At 45.4% G+C, this 22375-nt stretch overlaps 1 protein-coding gene across 1 annotated transcript in view; it reads right to left on the reverse strand.

Moving 5' to 3' along the window:
• The window catches only part of cachd1 (cache domain containing 1), a 101085-nt gene that overhangs the window by 23111 nt on the left and 55599 nt on the right, over positions 1–22375 (reverse strand). The window contains exons 4-8 of the mRNA XM_086161776.1: positions 12982–13088; positions 5137–5263; positions 3737–3881; positions 3351–3567; positions 3125–3274 (exon numbers count right to left, since the gene is read on the reverse strand). Coding sequence (XP_086017902.1) covers positions 3125–3274; positions 3351–3567; positions 3737–3881; positions 5137–5263; positions 12982–13088 — 746 coding nt within the window. The remainder of the gene's footprint in view (positions 1–3124; positions 3275–3350; positions 3568–3736; positions 3882–5136; positions 5264–12981; positions 13089–22375) is intronic.

The raw sequence follows: 22375 nt of genomic DNA on the forward strand, positions 1-22375 counted from the left end.
TACGGTCAGACGCTCACAGATAGTCCTTCCATGCAGTGCCTGTCATGTGATTCTGCTCCACGAGATCAACAGGCTTGAGCCAAAGTGTCCCGCACAACTGCAGCTGTCCGCTGACAGGCTCCAAGCTAGCAAAACAAACAGATCCCGCCGCCATTGGAGAAAATCTGCCAGTGAAATGTTAATGCAGACCGGGGACTTTCTCTTTCCGAACCCTTAAAGGTCATGCCGAAGAGACGGGGCGACCGCGACCGGCCCCCGCAGCTGTCACCTGGAGCATTTGGCATCCCCTCAACCCACTGCCACGGATTTGAGTGCAGGATGTTTGCCAGCATCCAATCACTGACTGGATTACAACAGAATCCTCGCCTAATGCCAAGGCTGTGCTCTGATGATCACCGTGCTGGGCGGTGATGCTGTCACGGGTGGCGGTTCTGTTCAGGCACAAAGGGAGCCATCTTGCTGACAGGATGGTTTTCCTTTGTCCTTCGTGTTCTGAAATAATAGCTGCTTTCTAGGCTGGATGCAATCATCTTGGTAAGGCACTCAAGGACAAAACAAAAGCAAATACCAGCCAGTCTCAGACAAAACCACAACTTTAGCGTTGTTCCTGTCAAAATGCTTCTCCCTCTGCTGGCAGCAAACCAGCCAGCGCTGCAACCAACATCTATTGATCAGGTGGTGAATAAGAAAAGTGAGTTTGTGCAAATTCACGGTATGCAGTAGATCCCGGGCTTGCAAACACCCCTAATTACAATCAAATTGGCTGTTGAACAGAGTTTTCCAACACACTTTTTGTGTACGAACACAAAAAAAAAACAAACAAACTGTTCGGCTTTCTGCATTGCAGCGTAGCAGGGGTTATGCTACTCCAGGTTGTTATAACTGTTATCATTGTGTTCTCTTGTTTTGTTATTTGAGCTTTTTTGACTAAGTTACCCCCATTATGACTCAAAAAAAAGCTGAAAAAGCGAACGCTAGCGGTGTTAAGATGTTAAAAATTACAACTGATCTGACGATCTAGAATATACCTGGGCATTTTATGGCCCGCAGACCACATCCGGGCCACCAAACTATTTTCTTTGAATATTTTAATAAGTATTTTCAATCAATATTGAATTTACTGTAAATTCCGGACGCTAAGCCGCAACTTTTTTCACTTAAACAACGATGCGGCTAATTTATGGATTTTTTGGGGGGTGGGCTAACAAGCTTCACGCCGCTAAAACATTTATCGTCACATCAGACCAATGAAATGACCGGGAAATTCTGAGGATGTTCAACTCCAACACCGAAGAAGATGACTTTGACGGTTGTAGTGCGCAGGAGGAGGCCCAAGATAGCTATCAGCTAGCCAGTTCGGCTTATACTGAGGTACGCTCAATGGTCCCGAAATTATGGTAGAAACTCCTTATTTTTTCCTTTTGTTTAATTTTGTATGGATGATTACATACGAAATGATTTCGGTACATTAATATGATCATTAATGATTTTAAAGTTGAAATAGAATGCCAAAAAAATTGAATATTTAAATTTATATTTTAATCAATTTACATAATACCTAGTTGGCCTGCGCATAAATATCAAATATGAAATGTGGCCCGCCAGCCAAAATAATTGCCCACCCCTGATCTGGAAGATCTCAGGTCAGCACACACTGATGGAGGTACTTTGATTCAGTGCTTCACTGTTTTTCCCATGAATTGGTGGAAAAGGTGTTTTCTTCTGGCCTTCAGATAAACTCTGAGGGTGATGTCTTTGCAAATATCAACTTGTGTTTTTAGGCACCATCTGCAAACTAATCACTAATGGAGCTACCATGGGATATTCAACGGGAAGATCAATTCCTCCAATGGCGGCTGAGAGATTTTGCCGATAGGAAGACAGTGATAGGAGGCCATCAAAACGTCAGGACATTCATCGAAGCCGCCGCTCCGATCTGTATTCTCCTGCCAAGGGGACGTGATCTCCTTCAAAGATCCGTACTTCACTTTTCACTGCACTTCACACACACACACACACACACACACACACACACACACACACACACACACACACACACACACACACACACACACACACACACACACACACACACACACACACACACACACACACACACACACAGGCCTTTCAGCTGTGCGCACTGGCAACACAACAAATTATTCCCCCCACCCCTCCCTCCCAGATATGCAATGCTAATAAACTCAGAGGTTGATAGATTTTCTGTGTCCTTTTCATGGAGGAGCTGTTTAAAGCACGGAGGTCCTCCGTCAGCGGCGCAGCAGACCCAGACCTCCACCCTTTGAAGCTCCTCAGCTTTCATCTGACTCATTTCCATTCCCCGATGCTGAAAATCATTTCTGTTAATGGCGGGCTAATGCATGCGGCGCAGAGCCGAGGGTGTTCGTGGGTTCCAGGAGGGGCAGATGGATGAAGGAGGACAATAAAACCGAAAAAAAAGAAAGTGTGTTGGGGAGGGGGGGGGGTCGTACATACATGCAAAGCAAAACAAAACAAAACAAAAAAAAAAAAGCCTTTGAGGTTTCCTGAGCACCTCTCTAACCTCCGGCCCTTTCTGGAGCACAATGTGAACAAGGACAAGGAGGAAGACGGAGACGCATCTGCTCCTGCTTCTGCTGCAGGAGCTCACAGGGACTGGCCATGCTTCAAAGAAAACTGTAGGCCTCTATATACCATGTGGATGAGAGGGTGAATGTTTCTGTCCATGTATGATGTGTGAATTTTTTTGTCTCGATATGACAGAGAAATGAGAGGGTGAATGGCTGTACAACATTCTTTGTACACGAGAATGCAAAATAAGCGGTCTAGATAATGAATGGGTGAATGAGTTCCACCTTACACGTCTCTCTTTAGATATATTCCAACACAGTGAGAGGTAATTCAACATCTTGAATGGATTTTAAATGTTCTGTAGATAAAAAAAATAAATAAAAAAAAATCACACAGATGGTGTGGACATGGACAAAAGGAGGATGGAGAAGATCTGGGAAGGAGGCTGAGGTCTACAGGAAGACCAGAGAGGAGGTTTATGGATGAAGAGGACAGGAAGTTAGTTGACTCAAGAGGAGAGGATACAGAGGAGATGGTGAGATTGAGGACCCACCATTCATCAGCGCATAGGTGAGGATCATGACGGAGTTGTTGAGATGTCTGTTCTCCTCCCGCACCACGCTGAGCGTGGCTCTCTTCTCCTGCTCAGAAGACTCGCGGGAGGTGATGCCCGACGACAGGTAGATGATGACCATGTCTGTGGCTTAGGCGGCAGACAGAGAACGTTAACATAAGGTAGCCTCAATATCTGAGGAGGCATCTTCACACGTTCCCCTTACTGGTGATCTGCCTGCTTAGACTGCTGGTGTTCCGGAGCAGCTGGAAGGCCTTCTGGAAACCCGCCGCGTGCTGCGTGGTGCCATCCGAGGCCTTGATGTTGGAGATGAAGGTGCTCATCTTCCTCTTGGCCTCGCCGGTGGCCGGGGACAGGAGACTCTTGAAGCACTGGTCCAGAGAGCAGGAGCGAACCGTCTCCGCCACCGACAGGATGGAGATCTGCGGGGAAATGACTATGAGGGTTTTCGGTTGGACTTCCAGTTCTTGGACCGGACCCTCAGCTCTATCTTGCTTTTTCGTCCGATGAATCTCGAGTTAAATTGTTGGTACTTTCTGATCATCTGATCGGTAATGATAAATTTCCTTAAATCGGGTCAGCTTCCCTGACCTTATCGTGCTCGTCGATGGCGTTGAGGATGACGAGCGCCGAGTCCCTGGCGATCTGCAGCTGGGTTTCGGTGACGGAGGCCCCGTGGTCCACCATCACGATGATGTGTTTGGACTGGGGGCGAACGGCAGACACGTACACCGGCCTGCAGGAGAACACACACTTTGAATGCACTGCAACAGGTCAGAGGGGAAAAAACAGATTCACCCAGCTGGAAGGATTCATTCATTCATTCATTATCCATGCAATCTCATACATAGACATACAATCATTCACTCATACATCAAATAGAAAGCAACCATTCACCCTTTCATTCACAAATCATACAGAGACATACAACCATTGACCCTCTCATTCAGACCTCATAGATGTATAGCCTCTACCCTCTCATTCACATGTGATATAGAAACACACAACCATTCACTCTTTCATTCACAAGTCAGACACCATCTGTTCACACACATCATATAGACATGCAACCGTTCACCCTCTCATTCACAATCATTTATAGGCCTACAAAAATTCACCCTCTCATTCGTGTCATTTATATACATACGACCATTCACTCTATTTTCAGAAATCATAGACAACCATTCATCATTTCATTCACATGTCAGAGACCAAATAGTCACCCTTTTATTCACATGTCATTCAGTCACCCTCTCATTCACCTATTAGAGACCAACCATTCACTCTGTCATTCACATGTCTAAGACCAACCATTCACTCTCTCATGCACATCATATATAGACCTACAACTATTCAAACATTATGTATACCTGCAACCATCCATTCTATCATTCAGAATTCAAACATGTAACCATTCACCCTTTCATTCATGTCATTTAGAGACATGCAACCATTCCCACTCTCATGAACACAGTCGAGCAATTTAGGGTCCCCACTGCCTAGGAAGTAACACAGGGTACTACAGTCGTATTTGTGTAAGTTAAAGTACTGTTAGGACACTTGAAGTACTATCACATACTGTTACTGCGTTCTTAGAAGTAGTGGGGGCTCAGAGTCTGGATGTGTGTGGTCTGCTGGACAAAGCCTCATTCACACGTCAAGAAAGCCAAGCGACGAGCGCTCAACAACCCGTGGACGTGTGCCAGCTCACTGCCACGGACACACACACACACACACACACACACACACACACACACACAGAGGAAAAGCTTAATTGGAAAGAGAGGAGGCGAATGCTGGGGGCCGTGGGAGAGAGATAGCATTGGAGGAGGGAGGGGCGAAAGAGGCGGCGTTAAAAACCCACAACACCGGAGGTGTGAAATTCCACCAGGCTTTGGAGGGGCCGCGGCACATTCCTGGCGGGCGGCGTGCCATCAACATCTCCACCCCCCCATGGCGGCGACTGGCATCTGGGTTCCAGGAGCGCATACCTGCTGCGATGCTCGTAGCTGCCCTTGCAGTGGAACTTGTGGGCAGGGAAGACGGTGAAGATGCCCTCCTCTGAGCCGAAGTACTGCCACTTTATCCCCGGGTTGGACTTCAAGTTGTCAGCCAAGACTGCAAGAGAAAGAAAGGTTGCACATCTGCTTATGACAGGCGGTTCCCTTGGATACTGTGATGTTATCAAATATGGAACAGCTGTGAAGCCCTACTAGAGGTACCATGAGAATGCAATCGGTGAGAGGGTGAATGTTATATGTCTAGATGTGTGAATGTTTTTGTTTCCATGCAACTGGTGAATGGGTGAGGTTATCATTTTGTCTTCCATATGATGTGTGAATGAGAGGGTGAATGCTTGTATCTCTCCACATGTGGCCCTGCGATTGGTCCACGTTGAAATAAATCACCTGCGTGTATCTCAGGGAGGTCTTTATAAACGTAGGGTTTGGAGAAATAATCACTTCACGCCCTTATCAAAATCGCAGCTCGCATTCATGCAGTGAAGAGTGGCATCTCGGGCCGAGTTGAGACGAGGATCTCCAAGCCAGCGGAGAAGATCTTTATGGGGTCACAGAGTCAACATTGTCCTCGCCGTCACAAAGCGGGCCGCTTCCTCTGTGCTCGCTCCGACACAAAACAGCCTTTCACGAAGAGGAGGGGGAAACTTTGGCCCTGGAACAGGCCTCATTAAGAAATGAAAGAAATGGACGTGCACGGGCCTCGACGTGCGCGGGCCCCCCGTCCCAGTGTTTAGACTCATCTAGGAAGCCATCTCTCCAGAATGTAACTCAGTGTCCCTTCTTTGAGCTCCCTCCTGTTTTTCTGAGAATGTGTGTGTGTGTTCATGTCTGGCCGCGCACGCACACACACACACACACACACACACACACACACACACTTCCTGTCGCGTGGAACTGAGATGTGTGTGAGCTTTGGATACCAGAAGGTCCCATTCCATGATGCTCTGATGGTATGGCAAGCACGCTGAAGACACTGAAGTGTGTGTGTGTGTGTGTGTGTACGTTTTTGTGTCTCTGTCCATTAAAAAAAAAAACAAAAAAAACCCTCACTAACCCAAGCTTACTGTTCTGTATATTTCCTGTGCATCGTGTATTTGCAAGTGTATTTGCAGTCCCTATGTCCTCTATTGTAAGTCGCTTTGGATAAAAGCGTCTGCCAAATGAGTTGTAATGTAATGTAATGAACCACCTAGACACTCCTTATGGTCTGTTTGGAAGGTCTTCCACCACTCTGTGTGCGTGTGTGCTTGGTGGTGTGTGTGTGTGTGTGGTGTGTGTGTGTGTGTGTGTGTGTGTGTGTGTGTGTGTGTGTGTGTGTGTGTGAAAAGGTGAATGTGATCCAGTGTAAAGCACTATATATGTTGAGGCAATTTACCAAATACGGTGTGAATACACATGCTATATATATGTATATAGCAGAACCTCGGTTTTCCACTTTAATTCGGTTTTTGACTCCGTTGGCAAATCGAACTGTTCATGAATCCAATCAATATTTCCCGGTAAAATCCATGAAAACCCCACTGATCCGTTCTGTAGCCCCTCAAAAAAAACTACATTCTTTGAAACTTTTCAGAGGGAAACCTCCTCTTTTCACCTCCTCTGGGATAATTTGTGGCAAAAATACAGAAAGGAATGAAAGGTTAGCTAAATTATTACCGTGTTTGGTTCTACCTCTTCTTGCAAGCACTTTTACTTGTTTCCTAGACTGAATCAATGAGACCCTCACTAACGCTAACACTAGCTAGCTGTCTTCCATTCATTCAAACAATAACTTTTCTATTTCTTCTAACCTTTTCTTTGTTAGTGTAGCCGTCTTCAGCGTGTCTTTGGCACAGATGGTTGACTTAGCCATGTCGTTGTGCTTGCAATGATCTGTAACATCTACATCGCTATCACCTTTAGCTATTATTTTCTTCTTCAGATCGATTGTAATTCTTAACTTCTTTTTAGCACTGTTAGCGCTTGCACTTTTAGCTTTTTTGGGAGCCATAACACAGGTAACTTGGTGAAAAAGGCAGAAAAAAGCGTTATAACACAACAATGAATGATGTAATAAATGTGGAGTAGCACAACTGTAGCTACGGCACAAAGCAGAAGGCCCATGAGTTTGTTTGTTTGTATGTACGTGCTTGTTGCCAACTACAATCAAAATTTGGTGCGTGGTTAGGGGAGTCTGCAAGCCTAGGATCTACTGGAGCATATCCCAGCTGTGATTGGACAAGAGGCGGGGACAAATATAGACATCCAACCATGGAGACACATAGAAAAGGCCAGGAATCCAACCAGGGACCTTCTTGCAGTGAAGCGCTAACCGCCACTCCGCCGTGCTGCCCTGCCGATCCAACTGCTTTGGCGGATGATTAGATGTTGCACTGGCGCATAATTTTGGACTTTCTTTTAATCAAATGTTGGCAAAATCATCATCTGTTGCTAATCCTGCCTCTTCCACTGGAGCTGCTTCCAAATCCTGCCTGAATTCAAACCAAAGTAAACCCATTTGCTACCCCACAAGTTTTCCAACGTGGCATAAATACTCTATTTTTGGGGGGTTGGAAAAATCACAAATCAAAAATTTCGACTGACACCAACATCCAGAGCACATTAAAAACATACATAAACAAATGAGTGGAATCCAACATCTGCTCAATCTAAAAAACAACACACACACACACACACACACAGACAGACAGACAGACAGACAGACAGACAGACAGACAGACAGACAGACAGACAGACAGACAGACAGACAGACAGACAGACAGACAGACAGACACACACACACACACACACACACACACACACACACACACACCATCGCTGTACCGTCGCTCCATCCATCCCAGACTGGTATAAACAGGAACCACTCAGCTCTATGACAGTGGACCTGGGCTTCTATACACAGATGTCAGGCTATGAAACGACGACGAAGTGTATCAGCGCAATGAACACAACTGTGCGCACACACACACACACACACACACACACACACACACACACACACACACACACACACATGCTAATGGGCTCCGATTGTTGCCTCCGTCCGCCGGTTGGTGTTTTTGAATAAAGGTCTTCATCACCAGAGCTGAGCCGAAGGGAGAAACCATTTGCAACCGAAGCGAAGACGACACCTCTCGGGAGTTTATAAACACTTCTTGTGATTTTCGCGTTGATCATTTTAACGAGAGGAATAGGTTTGTGTGATAAAAAGAAGAGGGCGAAGGCGTTCCTTTAAATGTCCTTTAATTTATTCCTTTAAATAATTTAGCCATCCTTATTGGAATAATCTCCTTTGTTTTTAGATTTATGTACACTTATCTTTATTTCTCTTCACTACTTATTAATATCTTTATCATGAAGGGCACTGTGTGCAACATTGTTTTTGTTTTGGGTAGAATGATGAATTCGATAAAAATCTGCTTATTCTGCTGCCATAATTTGCAGCTGAGAAATCTGAACAGAATTTTGGTTAATTATAATAATGAATATAACATTAAAATTTATTATAAAAAATAGTTTTAATATATAAAGTAATAAAAAAGATGAAATTAAAAAAATAAATATGTGGATCCCACGCTGGTTAAAGACAGTAATAAAAACTGAAGATAATAACATAACAGTAATAATAATGATAATAATAATAATAATAAGAAGAAGAAGAAGAAGAATGATAATAATATAATGATAGTGATGATGATACTACTACTACTTCTACTATTACTACTACTAATAATAATGATAATAATAGCAGTAATAATAATAATGATAATAATAATAATACATTTGTGGAGCACTTTATGTCAGTCTACAAATAAATTATGACCAAAATTAAATTGAAATTTCACATCAATCCATTCATCCAGCCACCCTTTAATGAGGGCCATGATGGGGTTCAGGGCATGCATTGAACAATCTGGTAAATTCAGAGTCTCCAATGAACCTCGAGCATGTTTTTGGAGCATGGGAGGAAACTAGAGAACCAACACCGAACATCCTACAGTGGGAGTCCAACCAGAGACCTCCCGCTGTCAGACTGGAGCACCAACCATCGCAGCGCTCTCCAGCTTTGCTTCAAATAATCCACAGAGCTGCTTGCTGATGTCCAGACTGTTCTTCAGAACAGAGAAGAAAAAGTCCTCTCACCAACAGTCTACCTCCAGACATTGGGGACGCAGAAGTCTGGAACCCTTTGTCTGCAGGCTCTGGACACTCTTCTTTGAAGCGCAGCACCACCTCGACATGCTCAAACTTGGCAGATGGATCACCCATCGCAGAAGAAATCACCAAAATGGACAGCGGAGGATTCTGGTGAGAATCTTCTCTCATCCATCTTTCAGACCACCTGCCGGCTCCTGATGCATCCTCTATCTTCTCCCTTCCTCCCCCAAATGTCAAAACTACTACATTGCACCAGTTCCTCGGCCCTCCCTTGTTTTTTTGCTCTTCATTCATCATCCTCTCCCTCTCAATTATCCTTCCCTCCCCTCCCGACCACATGTTTAGACTGGGGCAGGACAAATGGGAGAGAATGAATGTGCAGGGAGGTTGAGGAGGTCAAGGAGGTCTGAGTGTGAGGGACAGGCAGCGGAGAGGAGAGGCGCAGCAGTAACTTGAACTCGGCATGACCGGCTAGCAAGGAAAATAAAACCCAGGCGACGGTGACGGCTTATGAATGGCCGCCATTATGAACGGCGAGGAGAAAGCGAGAGAATCGGACAGGGATGTCTGGGGGGAAAATAACAGGAGGTAGGGAGACAGCGGTCCAGGGATGAATGATGCTGGACGTTTCCTGTAGAATGGGAACATGCCGGAGGAGGGGCAGGGGGCAGTAAAGCAAATTTGCAGTAGAGGAGCAAAAGGTTCGGTATGCTTTACTTGACAGCTCCTGGAGATGGAGTAGAATAATGGTGGGCGTAAGACTCAAAGTTGTAGCGGGGCAGAGTTTTATGCTCGAATGTGACACAAGAAGTCGTGAAAGGGCAGTGTTGTACACTCAAATGTACCACCAGAAGTCATGGTGGGGCAGGGTTTTATGCTCAAGCGTTACTCGTGAAGGGAAAGGAGATGAAGAAGACAACATGGTGTCTGTATAACCAGGGAGAGAAAGTTTCCGTCCACAGACCGCCACGCTGCTAATGGCTGCAGAGGCCGCTGCCGTCTACCGTGTCACTTTTTTCGAAGAATGCACATTATCACCAACTCCACCGCTCTGTTCGCTCTTGTCTGAAAGGGGGCACACATGGGAAGTATGGCAGCAGTGACGTTTGTCTACATTTGAGATTATTTTCCACTTTGAAAAAGGAATATAAGTTTTCTGGACCAGAAGCAAGTATTGGCTGAGGTTGAGATCAAAAGTCTGATGAAGAACACCATGTCCATCTTGCCTGCAGGGGCCACCACTGTGGTTACCACAACTCCAGCGCCCAGCCGAATCAAACTGGAGGTTCAAAGTTGGGAATGCCGCTTCAGGTTCCTCATTAAGTCATACTTTCGCAATAGCCACCCCGCATTCAATATGCTACTAAAAATAACGATGGCTGAGATGACCTGAGGTCAGACACAAAGGTTTGCAGGACGCCTTCCACTCTGCGCGGCGGAAACCAAATCATTAGCCCTTTCCTTGCCGACCCTCTAATGGAAAATCTTTCCCAATCCGAGGAGCAGCAATCTCGTATTACAATTCTGCCTGATTAAAATCAATCAATTCAACCCTATGGGGTGGGAGAATTCCAGAGCCATAACCATATGCACATGTGGCCAATCACGAGGAGGCTGCTGGATCCTCCGTTTTACAGGGCTCTGCGGTGTTCGATTTACTGGCAGGACATTTTGGATGGAGTCAGTCTTAAATAGCCGGAAGAGAACTACAAAGATGTCTGTCAGCCATGTCTGCTGAGAAAAAAGAACATCATCCACGCCAGGAAATTTAAGACGCTTGTCCAATGAGTTAATTGAAAATGGAAAAGTTACAATCCACATCCGGATTCATTCATTCACCACTTATTCTTCTCACCAGGATCACGGGGGAGCTGGAGTGTATCCCAGCTGTCATTGGGTGGGAGGTGGGGTTCACCCTGGACCTGTCAATCACAGGGCCACATATAGCACCCATTCACCATCTCATTTGGATGTCACACAACCTCACCCATCCTATAGATATACAACAATTTTCTCATGCACATGTCTGGACAATTTAAGGTCTCCAATGAAGCTCCAGCATGTTTTGGGGAGGAAACAAGCTGAACATGGAGACTCCACACAGAAAGGTGATCCACGTTTAAGTGGGCGAGTGAAGTTGAAGGAGTCCTGTCTGAGCAGGAGTTGTAATGTGGCGGTGCTGACAGGTAGCAGAAGAACAAAGTCCGTCCTGTTCCAGATTCAGGGGGGCAGTAGGAAGCGGTTGACTCTTTGGATAGATCAAGCGGTTCTACAGAGGAACAGCTTGTGGAGGAAACCGCAATACAACCAGCAGACGTTGTCTGGGTTTGAAGATGCTGTTGCACCTTCTGTCCCCACTGACCACCTTTCCCGCAAAGAGCAGCGGCTGAACTTCCATGTGCTTTTGTGATTGCACACATATTAAGGCCTGGAGACCCAAAGGCTCAGCATTTAATCAACTGTTTCTGGACTGCAATGAGAAAGGCTACAAGAAATAAGGAATTCGATATTACTGGAAATACAAGAGTTGCGGTGTGTTGCGCGTGAGTAATATGCAAATAAACAGCACCAGAGGAGAAAAAAATGGCAGGGGGGAGGAAAGTAAGGATTTTGCCAGCTTTTAGCCAATTTCATAGAATATTTTCCCCCTAATCAAAAGCAGTGTGACATACGGTATGTCTAGCTGTCACGAGTTTAACTGGGCAATGACCTGCAACGGGTATGAGCCATCTGCAGCAGGAGTTAGTGCATTGAGGAAGCACAAAGCACCCGATTTAAAAGGTACTTTTCTCCTCCTGCAATCCGACGGTGAGCCACAAGAAAGGGCAGATGTGCTTTGATAATCAGTGGCAGGAGAAGCGACAGTGAATAAAAGAGTTGAGGAAGCAGAGAACGTACCACGTCTTCAGATGCCAAACTATCTCTCTGCACACCAGAAATAGTGGTACTCTTAAGGCCATGAGTTGGGGGTGGGATTTTGTGATTTATGCTGAAATAGTCCATTTGCAGAGACGCTTCCTGTCTTGGCCCGATCAAAAGAAGTGGGAACTATATCAAGTATTTGCATGGACCTACAAGGAGGTGAAGTTACTGCTTGGATGGACCCTGAACTAGAAGGGCAGGGTCAATTCCAGGTGAATGAAGACTGGGAGGTGTGTCAGTCCAAGTCCTCCGAGGTACTCTGGAGTCTGCCATTCTTGTTGTGGTCAACCAGCCCGGGCATGGCAAACGACTGCGACCTCAGTGCTCATGCCTGTCTTCAAGATGCTTTTTCCACCCCTGTCCCCATGGAAGTGGTAAGCTTTTCACTTCTTTCCACTCCAGAGCCCATTTTCATAAAGTTTCACTCCATCCCTTCATACCCACTCCAACTTCCAATCTCTCTGTCCCCTCTTTCAACCCCAAGCGGTAAAGGCAGAAGGCAGCTCATATTGAGCCGGAACCCGTCTCAGGTTTTTGTGCCGGTAAAAGGTAGTTTTCCCCTCGCTACTCTTGCCAAGTACTTGCTCCTGGGAGAAGGTTTCCACGAATCATGTGAAGGAGTGCGGTCCAGACCTGCTTTATATGGAAGATGTCTTCAGACCACCGGTCTAGACGGAAAAGTTTTGCATCGTTGTTTTCGGGGGGAAAAACGGAGCCTTGTGGGCATCAACAAACCTGAGTTGAGGTCTCGTCCTGGGTTGAATGCTCGGCTGTTGACGGTCGGGGACAGCCTGTCGCAGCAGATGGTCTTGGACACGTTGGTGTTGAAGTTCCCGTCGAACCTGAAACAGACAAAACGGGCAACATTAGAGCATTCATTACAGAAACACCACATTTGGTCGCAGAGCAGCTCCCTCGTTTACGGCTAATAAAAGGCTTTTTTTTTTTTAATATAATTACATTTGATAGGTGTGTTTGACTACATTGACATTTAGAACACGCCATAATGAGCAACTGGATTCCATTAGAATCCCACATTTCTTGGCTAATTCAGTATTTTGTGCCAATCTCCGCGTTCCTTTCGCACCCTGTGGATCAAATCGCTTGACTGCTAGTTAGCGATATTTACACCTTTACTTGCTTTTCCTTACATTGGAACAAGAAAGTCCGAACAAATAAAAAGGCACAGGGCTTAGCTGAGCCACATCTGAACCCAAATAACTGGCAATGGTGACAAGCCCCAGGGAAATTTCTGCTTCTCCTGTGATGAAAAGGTAAGAGCTGTGGAACATTGTCAAGATCCAAAATGGAGCTGTAGCATTCTGAAGCATAAAAACAGCTGGATTATGGAAAACATCTGTCGAAACTTTTGCACCCTGCTTGTTTCAGTCAAGTTAAAGTTGTATCATCTGCTGCCAGGGCCTCGTATTAAAGCTGGATTACGAACTCAACTGCAGTGAATAATATTTTCCACGAGAAACCGCTTGAAATTTGCTTTTCAACCATCAAAGCTCATATCCAGTGCCTAGAATCCATCTGAATGTGATTGTAAAAAAACAAAAACAAACAAGGACTCCCAAAATGATTTGCCTCAGATGTTCAACGTGTTTGGAACTGTTGACAGGGCAGATGAGGACTCCATCAGCAAGCTGATCATTCGACAATATGACAGAAAATGCAGTGCTCGGCGGACACATGAGTGAATTGCTCTCCCTGGAATCACTTGTGGAGACAATTGGAGCTCAGAAGGCAACAAGGAGTGGGAGGTCTTGATACTGACACTGGATACAAATCAATTCAAGCCTTTATTTTGGGATCTGTAGTTCTGTCCGATTGGCAGATTGATTGAAACAAAGAAAACCCGTTTCGGAGTTAAAATTTACTGGCAGTGCTGTTGTGGCTCAGCTGGCAGACCTGAAGTCCCTCCAATCAAAAGGAACCTGTCTGAATGTTGAGATAGCTCTGCCGCCATTGGTGCGTGATAGCATACAGTATGTGATTGGGTGAAAGCAATCCAGTATGAGGCAATTGTGATTGGGTGAAAGCAATCCAGTATGAGGCACTTTGGTACTGCATGGTGCAGAAGGTGCAAAGATGTTGTTCCAATTTGTGTTGTGAGCTGAGCGAAACACAGACGTCTCTCTGAAGTCCAAATGTTCATATCACGATATTCCAAGGAGCCTATCAGATAGACGAGAGGCGGGGGTTCACCCTGAACCATTATGGAAGCATACAACATTCGCCCCCTCATTCAAGTCATAGAGACATACAAGTATCGTATTTTCCAGACTATAAATGGATCCGGAGTGTAAGTTGCACCAGCCAAAAAATGCATAAAGAAAAAAACATATAATAGTCAAACGAGATGATAAGTCACATATTTTGGGGGAAATGTTTGATAAAAGAGACCAAGAACAAACATTTCAACTTGAAAAGTCAGTTACAGTTCAAAGTCAATTTTCTGGTTAAACTTTTCTGGTTAAACTTAACTTTATTAGAGCAATTGAGCAACAGTGGCTCCATTTAATCTTCTTCATCTCTGCGTTTTCTCTCCTCCCACCCCAACCCCTCGCTGCCTCTCATCCCAAAACACATTCACAGCCAGTAGGAAATCAAAGAACTCTGAACATTCCTCTAAACAGTACCACAGGGTCGTTACAATCCTAATAACAATAAAATAGAGAACAACAGGCTGAATAGGTGTCTGGTATGTTAACGTAACATATCAACAGCTAGTCAGATAACTATAGCATAAACAACATAACCTACCAAAATTACCAAACTCCATTTCACTCCAAATCACTAAATCCATTGAATTTTTCATCCTCTGTGTCACTTCTGAGTTGCTCAGAAGTGACACAGAGGAGGTAGGAGGTAGAAGGTGGAAGGCGTGCTGCGTTCTCTTCTGCATGGCTGTTTTTGGCTGTTTTGACTGCGTTGCATGAAGCAGAAACACCAAGAAGTACCACCCATAAAGTCATTTATATTTGTCACCTTGGTAACTACCTGGGCGTGGAGACGTAAATGCGCCGTTGATAAGCCTCTCCCGGTGGCACGTTGTTCAAGCACCCAATTATGAACTTGTTCCTCTAGTTGTAACCATCTAGCTTTAAGCCCGTGATTACCTTTTTTGTTTTCTTCATTGCAGTTAAGAGTATCCTCCGCTTTTCACCAGTCCCTCACTAGTTCCTCGTTCACTCCAAACTTTCTTCTTCCTGCTCTATTACAGTTTTTGGCTGCATATTTCACTACTTTCAGCTATTAATCTTCAGAATATGATTTTCATTTTAGGGGCATTTGTGTTCTCTCAGTTGTCTTTATACGTTGATGCTAAATTCAAAATGTCAGTGGTACAGGTGTAATAGGAGTAGCAGATACTGGCACATGAGCCTAGTGTGCATTCTCTCGGCTGTCAGTGTGAAAATAATGAAAATTTAAAAACTGTATATTTTGATATCTAATATTCTAATATATTTTAAGTCGCACCTGAGTATAAGTCATCGGAACAGCCAAACCATGAAAAAAAGTGTGACTTATAGTATGATAAATACGGCATTACTTCTGTCAGTCACATTATAGACAGACAACTGAAAAAAATCATTGAAAGACAGTGGAAAGCAGCTTGTTATAGCATACTGTTGCTACCACGACGTGGTCTTCACCAGGACAGCTGGCTTCATCTGAAAGATGCGTCCCAGCACATTATCACCAGCGCGTTTAAAAGCTGCCAAAACACTAAGACAAGTGTTGCAATGAGCACATCTTAACGGCGCGTGGCCTTCCTTCAATCATTCTCGCATGCAGCGGGTTCGACTTCCAGTGTTTGGTTTTGTGCCGAGGAAGAAAATATGCTGCTACGCCTATGTATGTGTGTGTGTGTGTGTGTGTGTGTGTGCGCGTGCGTGTGTGTGTGTGTGTGAGTGGAGTTAAGAGGTATGCAGAGCAGCAGCCTGTTCTGCACTGCACCAAGGCTGCAAGCCACCACCACCACCACCCACTGGCGCAGCAACACACGGACACACACATCACTTGCGCATGACACACACACACACACACTCATTGGCCGCCACTGCCGCCTCCGTTCGCCAACCTGGCACCGTCCCAGTTTGATTGACAGGTGTTGTGATGTTCACGCGGCTTTTGAACTTCAGTCGTTTAGCGTCCCATAAGGCCAGAGTCATTACTATTCTCCTTCAGCGCCGCGTCTGCACGGAGGGGAGCGGGCAAAATGCATGCCAGATAAAAAATACATTTGTGGCCGCTTTGAATTTCACATCAAAAAAAAAAAAGCAAAACAAAACAAAAAAAAAAAAGAAACACAAGAGCAGAGGCGGGGGAAGAGGAGGAGGAGGTGGAGGGCTTCAATTCTGATCAGACAGCTTAATGAGGGCCAAAAAAATAAGTGTTTTCGCAGAAGGGGCAGCTGCATCGCACAAGAGCGCAGATGCATTGGAGCCGGATAGGAACCGACCAGTATTACAAAACAAATGTTTTAATGCTCAGACTTGGGCAATGCTTCCTTCGTGTAGGCGTATTTATTATGTATTGCAAGAGTGCCTGATTAGCACTCCAACCATCCTAATGCAGCTATTCCAAACAAGGCATTGCCGCCGGGTAGCATTCATTCAAAGTACTCGGGATTCATTCGTTCATTCTTTATTGATGCCGCTTGTCTTGCCCTGAGGGGTCGCGGCGGCGCAGGAGCCCAGCCCAGCCGTCATTCACACGCCATATAGAGACATACGACCGTTCAAATTCCTGATTCCTCCATTCATTCTCTTATAAAGGTAACTTTGGGGTCCAGAGTGGACCTCCTGCATGACTTTGGACACGTGGAGAACATGATTGGATCCTCAGATCCTTGGTCCTGAGGGAACTTCTGGGTCATGATTTCCATTTCTGCAGTAAGAATCAGCAGGAACAGAGTCTGAAGTCATAAAATCCATGGCTGGAGGCAGACAAAGGCTTCACCTGCAGCTCTCAGGGCGACATTCCCTCCTTGTATTTCACTGTACATCCGCGGACGTGATTACAAATGCTGTTAAAAAGCTAGATAAGTAGGATTTCCTGGAAGGGGCTTAGCGCTGCAAACGGCCCTGCACAACAACTAGTCCGTCCGTGCCGGTTTCAATTTCAGTATCACGTCCAGATCGGAATTCGGGAATCATGTTTGGCATCCAGACACATTCAGCTAAACCGAGAAACAGCGGGAACCTTGAAGGTGCAGCCAAAACAACAAGGCCAGGAGCGCCAGGCATATTCTAGGGTTAGACACTCATGGCCGAGGGGCTCGGCGCCATTTTCTGGAAATTGTCAACGTTTATACAGCAACTGGTGAGCGATTTGCACAGGAACACGAGGAACATGGTAAAGAACAAAGGCTTCCTAATGTGATGAGACTCCCAGTGTGGGCGGAGGAAGAAGCTGGAGTGAGGATACCGAGGATGGAGGACAACACTGATCAGTCAGTGAATCAGTTCTCAGAACTTTCTAGCTCAGATTTCGTTCCAGGAAATTGCCTACTCCAGGGGAACCTCTCCGGTTTGCATTGCCACAGGCAGTGAAGGACCACGGCCTATAGACTATAGAGCGCACCTTTAAATAGGCCGCACGAATTTTTAAAAGAAAAAATAAATTGTACCTGCGATGTTAAAGCAGCAAGATATATTTTTTAATACTTTTAATTTAATATATGGCGGTAACATCTACAACTATCGGTATGTAAAGCAAATGCTTTTTTTGAGAAGAGATGCCGAACTCTTGCAGCTCTATTTCCTTCTTCGACAGCCAGACTGATCGCTTTCAGATGCATTTGGGCGCGTCTTTTTCATGACGAGGGTTTTTGCAATAACCACAAAATGGCAGATCTGAAGAATAAACTCTAGTGAAATCATAAATGCTAAGAGTTTGCCGAAACAGTTTCATTTGTCCACTCTGATGGTGTTGGTGAAAGGAAGCTACTGTAACTACCCTATAAAAATCCATAAATTAGCTGGATTGTAAAACTGCAGTTCAAAAAGGAGCATCTTAAATGCTTGAATTTATGGTAATAATCATGGACTATTAGATGGTTGGAGATTTTATCTTCTCCCTGCATTGTCAAGAACCCAATCTACCAAACTGATGTCAGTATGCTCCTGCAGCCCCAGGAACTGGAGCACGTAGAGGCATTTGGGCATTTGGGTGTCTTGACCAACAATGCTTCAACAGTCGAGGAGCCTTTGGGCGTTTGGTGTCTCGACCAGCAACATTTCCACAGGTTAGGAACTGGGGAATTGAATCAGGGACTTGAAGTGGACACCGTCTGGATGTGCAGACTGTGTCTGAACATAGTAGTATCTTCTCCGTGTAGTGCTTCACCAGTGAAGAACCACATTAGCCGTTAGCTAACTCCAGACTTAATGTACCCCAAAATGTAGATGTTCCCCTGCAAGCCTTGGCAACCCCTCTGAGGTTGTAGCCGGCCAGAAGACCTTGGACCTCTTGGTTGCTCCATTTCTTGCAGCTTCGGTCCATTTTGTCTCCAGAAAACATCTGACCAGGACAGTGTTAAACAACGGTGCTCCACAGTCCACAAGAAGTATCTGGCAATGGCCGTGGCTTAGGAGTTCCTACATCACATGAGTTCTTAGGGAACCGTTGGAAGACCTTGCATCAGCGTAGGAACCGAGGACCTAGCTCCTAAAAGTTACAGCCTTGATCCTGAAACGCTTCTAGGAGCCCTTAAAGATTCCTAGAGTGCGAAAACAGACACTGAAGTGATTTCACCCTGAAAATGTGACCAGAAGCAACTTTAATCGAATCAAATTAAATTTGTTGGAATTGAAGGCAAAATGTGAAGGAGCGGCGGGGTTTTCCAAGGCTGCCGTAGCCACACTGACTAAACAGAATGCAGATTTATATCCAATTATGTACCAGGTGTTGAACACTGACAAAAGGATACAACATTTCCTGAACTCCTGTGAAGAGGGCAGCAGGGACAGAGGGAAAGAAGAGCAGGCTGACATTAACGGAGGCATGTGTTCTGATAGCGACCGCTCCGAGTCAGCGAACAAACCCCCTCTCGGCCCCTTCTGGTGTCCTGCCATCCCCTTTCCGATGCGCGGAGGTTGCTATCACCGTTTCTGCAAACCTAGCAACAGGGAGATCAGCTTGGTCCCCTCGCTGCTGCCAAGAACACGCTTGTATTTTTGACTTTTAATCTGATGATAGCTCAAAGAGTAAGTAAGAGGCTGCGGGAGGAAAACGGGAGCTCTGGGTCTCCGGCCTGAAACAGTCGCAGGTTCTGCAGGTTTCTAGAACAATGGGATGCTGATGGGGTGTGAAATGGCAACAATGCGATCGCCGCGGTGAGACGATCTGGTCGACTCGTGAACAAATACTAATTGCAAAACAGGCATTGTGATTTTAACAGCGGCTAATAATGATCGGTGGCAAAAGTTGAAAGATAGTACAAGGAATAGTAATTAGCGTTGGGAAAATTAGCTAGACACTGTGGAGGACATCAGTTGCATTATGTCACGAAACTAGGTTAAAATGTATCCACCCTGTCTAAATAAATGTCTATTCTATTCAAATACACAACAAACATACATACACACACACAAACATATATATAGATATACATACACACACATATAAACATGCATATATATATACATACACACACACACATACATACATATAAATACATATATATATATTTACATACACATACGTATGTATGTGTGTGTAAATAACAGATCATTTTTGATTAATTAATTAGGAGATGCTAAAATGGATTGAGATCTACCCACAGGAGGTAAAGCTACACATAGGAACACACACACACACGCGCCCACACGCACCCACACACACACACACTTCTCACTTTTACAACTGTGTATTGTTCAAATTGTTAAAATAAGCACCTGGAAATTGCATGTTAAAAATACCAACAGTTGGACTTGCATGTATGTGAGCATGGACACACACACACACACACACACACACACACACACACACACACACACACAGGTTTGCTATTTTTGGCTGTAACCTGTTGTTGAGACACAGCATTGATTAAAGCATACCGCAGAGTGCTAACCGCTGACCTCCATGCCCTCCCTGTGAAATCATAGCCTGCTAGCCTGACGGCTAACCGACACAGACACCCTGTGAATCACTTGATCCCCCGACAAACCGGCTGACCCATCTGAGACCTAGAGATTCTAATGAAGAAGCCAGTCGTGATTCCGGACCGTCGTATTTGCAGATATTCATCGGCCGTCCGTTTTATTTCAATATTGGCTCGTACGAGTCGAAGGCATTGAAAGAGCTGATGTGGCTTTGTATGCATGTGGTTGCTTTCTAGAGTCCAAGCTGGCAAGAAAATTCAGCCGGCTGCAGAGATGGACAATTTCAACATATAAAACAACGTTATTTCCTGTGTGCATGGAGATTAAGAAGAAGAAGAAGAAATCTGTGGAGGTTCTCAGTCATCCACGTAATAGAGAATTCTTGTTGAGCTCTTGTCGTTGAAACTGGACTTTAATTTCTTACCTTTTCAGCCCTCATCCCAGATGCTTCTTCTGGGATGAGGGCTGAAATGTCTACAAGTGTGAAATGTCTCCAGTTGGTCTTCTGAAGAAACCTCTGAAATGAGGGCTGAAATGTCTTCAAGTGAAGAAATTCAAGTCCAGTTTGCCAGAAGAAGAAGAAGTCCCTTTATTTGGTCTCATTAACTTCTACATGCACCACAAATCCGACCACTGAGCCATCTTCCACAACAACATTCAGGCACCACTTTCTAAAAACTACCGTCAGTCTGGATTGTCATCCACAAAGCTATCCATCACTCCACAACCTGCTTCTCAGCTTCAACCCCGGGCACCATCCGTCCCTGAAGAAGATAGTTCTACAAGGATGACGTTTCAAGAACAATCGAAATGAGGTCAGTATGCTCCTGCAGCCCCGGGAGCCGGAGCACGCAGAGGCCTTTGGGCGTTCAGTGTCTCAACCGACAATGCTTTCACAGGCTAGGAGCTTGGGAATTGAACCAGGGACTTGAGGTGGACACCATCTGGATGTGCAGACTATGTGTCTGAACATCACCTTACTGCTTTGAGCCTAGGTTGACACACAGTCAACCTTTTGCAAGATGTTTTTTTTTTGGTGCAAAACGGTGGATGGGCCCTTCTGCCAGCTCATCTGACGAGCAGCTCGGGAAGGATTCCACACACTCACTCCTGCATATGAAACATCAGCCTGCACAGAAAAAATAAAATGGAGCGCTCAGCTCCTCCTCCCCTGAGGAACAGCCTTTGAAGTTCATGGATCTATCAGACTCAGCTGCAGCTCGGTATGTCCAACCTCCCCTGCCGTGCACCTCCACCCCCCCATCCTCCATCGCCTTATATAATCTTGTTTTGCTGATTTTTTTTCTCGTCTATCGGTGGAAGACATGTCACAACATAAATGCGGTGTGATAAATAGCAGGTATGTCCAGAATGGGTTCTGGATTCTGGCCACAGGTGGCCGTTGGCTACGGGCCGAGGCAATGACAGATGACCTTGCGGCGCTCGGAAGAAATCCGGAGCAATGGAGAAACAAAAAAGAGCCACAGAGGCTGAGGAGGACCTCAAGATGAGGAGGGATTGAAGGGTAGAGGCAGCTGCTGCTCTGCAGATTAGAAAGAAAAAAAGCACAGTCTCTCTCTCTCTGTGTGTGTGTGTGTGTGTGTGTGTGTGTGTGTGTGTGTGTGTGTGTGTGTGTGGGAGATTTGCTCTCAATCCTTCTCTTGTGGGTGCAGGAACGTGGTCTGAAGGTGATTCTAGAATCACATAAATACTGGAAATTTGATTTCCCTTTTCCCCTCATTTCTCTCCCGCAGACGTCTGTGAGGAGGACTCCTTGGCTGTCCACTTCCTGGCGGTCACGGATAAGATCTTATCAGATCCGACCCGTACCTGCTTTGAATCTCCGCCCGGCGCTGCCTGAGATAAGACACGTCCGCTTGTCCCATTTTGAGAATTTTCAGGTTGTTTAACTCTGTCGGTGTGCATTTAAAGTCGAAGGGAACAAGTTTATGAAGGACAACGTCTCAGCGGAATTATCTCCTGGGTGTCGTGCTGCTAATAAAGTTATTGTT

The sequence above is a fragment of the Fistularia commersonii genome, chromosome 16 (genome assembly GCF_037954325.1).
Source record: "Fistularia commersonii isolate RoL2024-O1a breed Wild chromosome 16, RoL_Fcom_v1.0, whole genome shotgun sequence".
Lineage (NCBI taxonomy): Eukaryota > Metazoa > Chordata > Actinopteri > Syngnathiformes > Fistulariidae > Fistularia > Fistularia commersonii.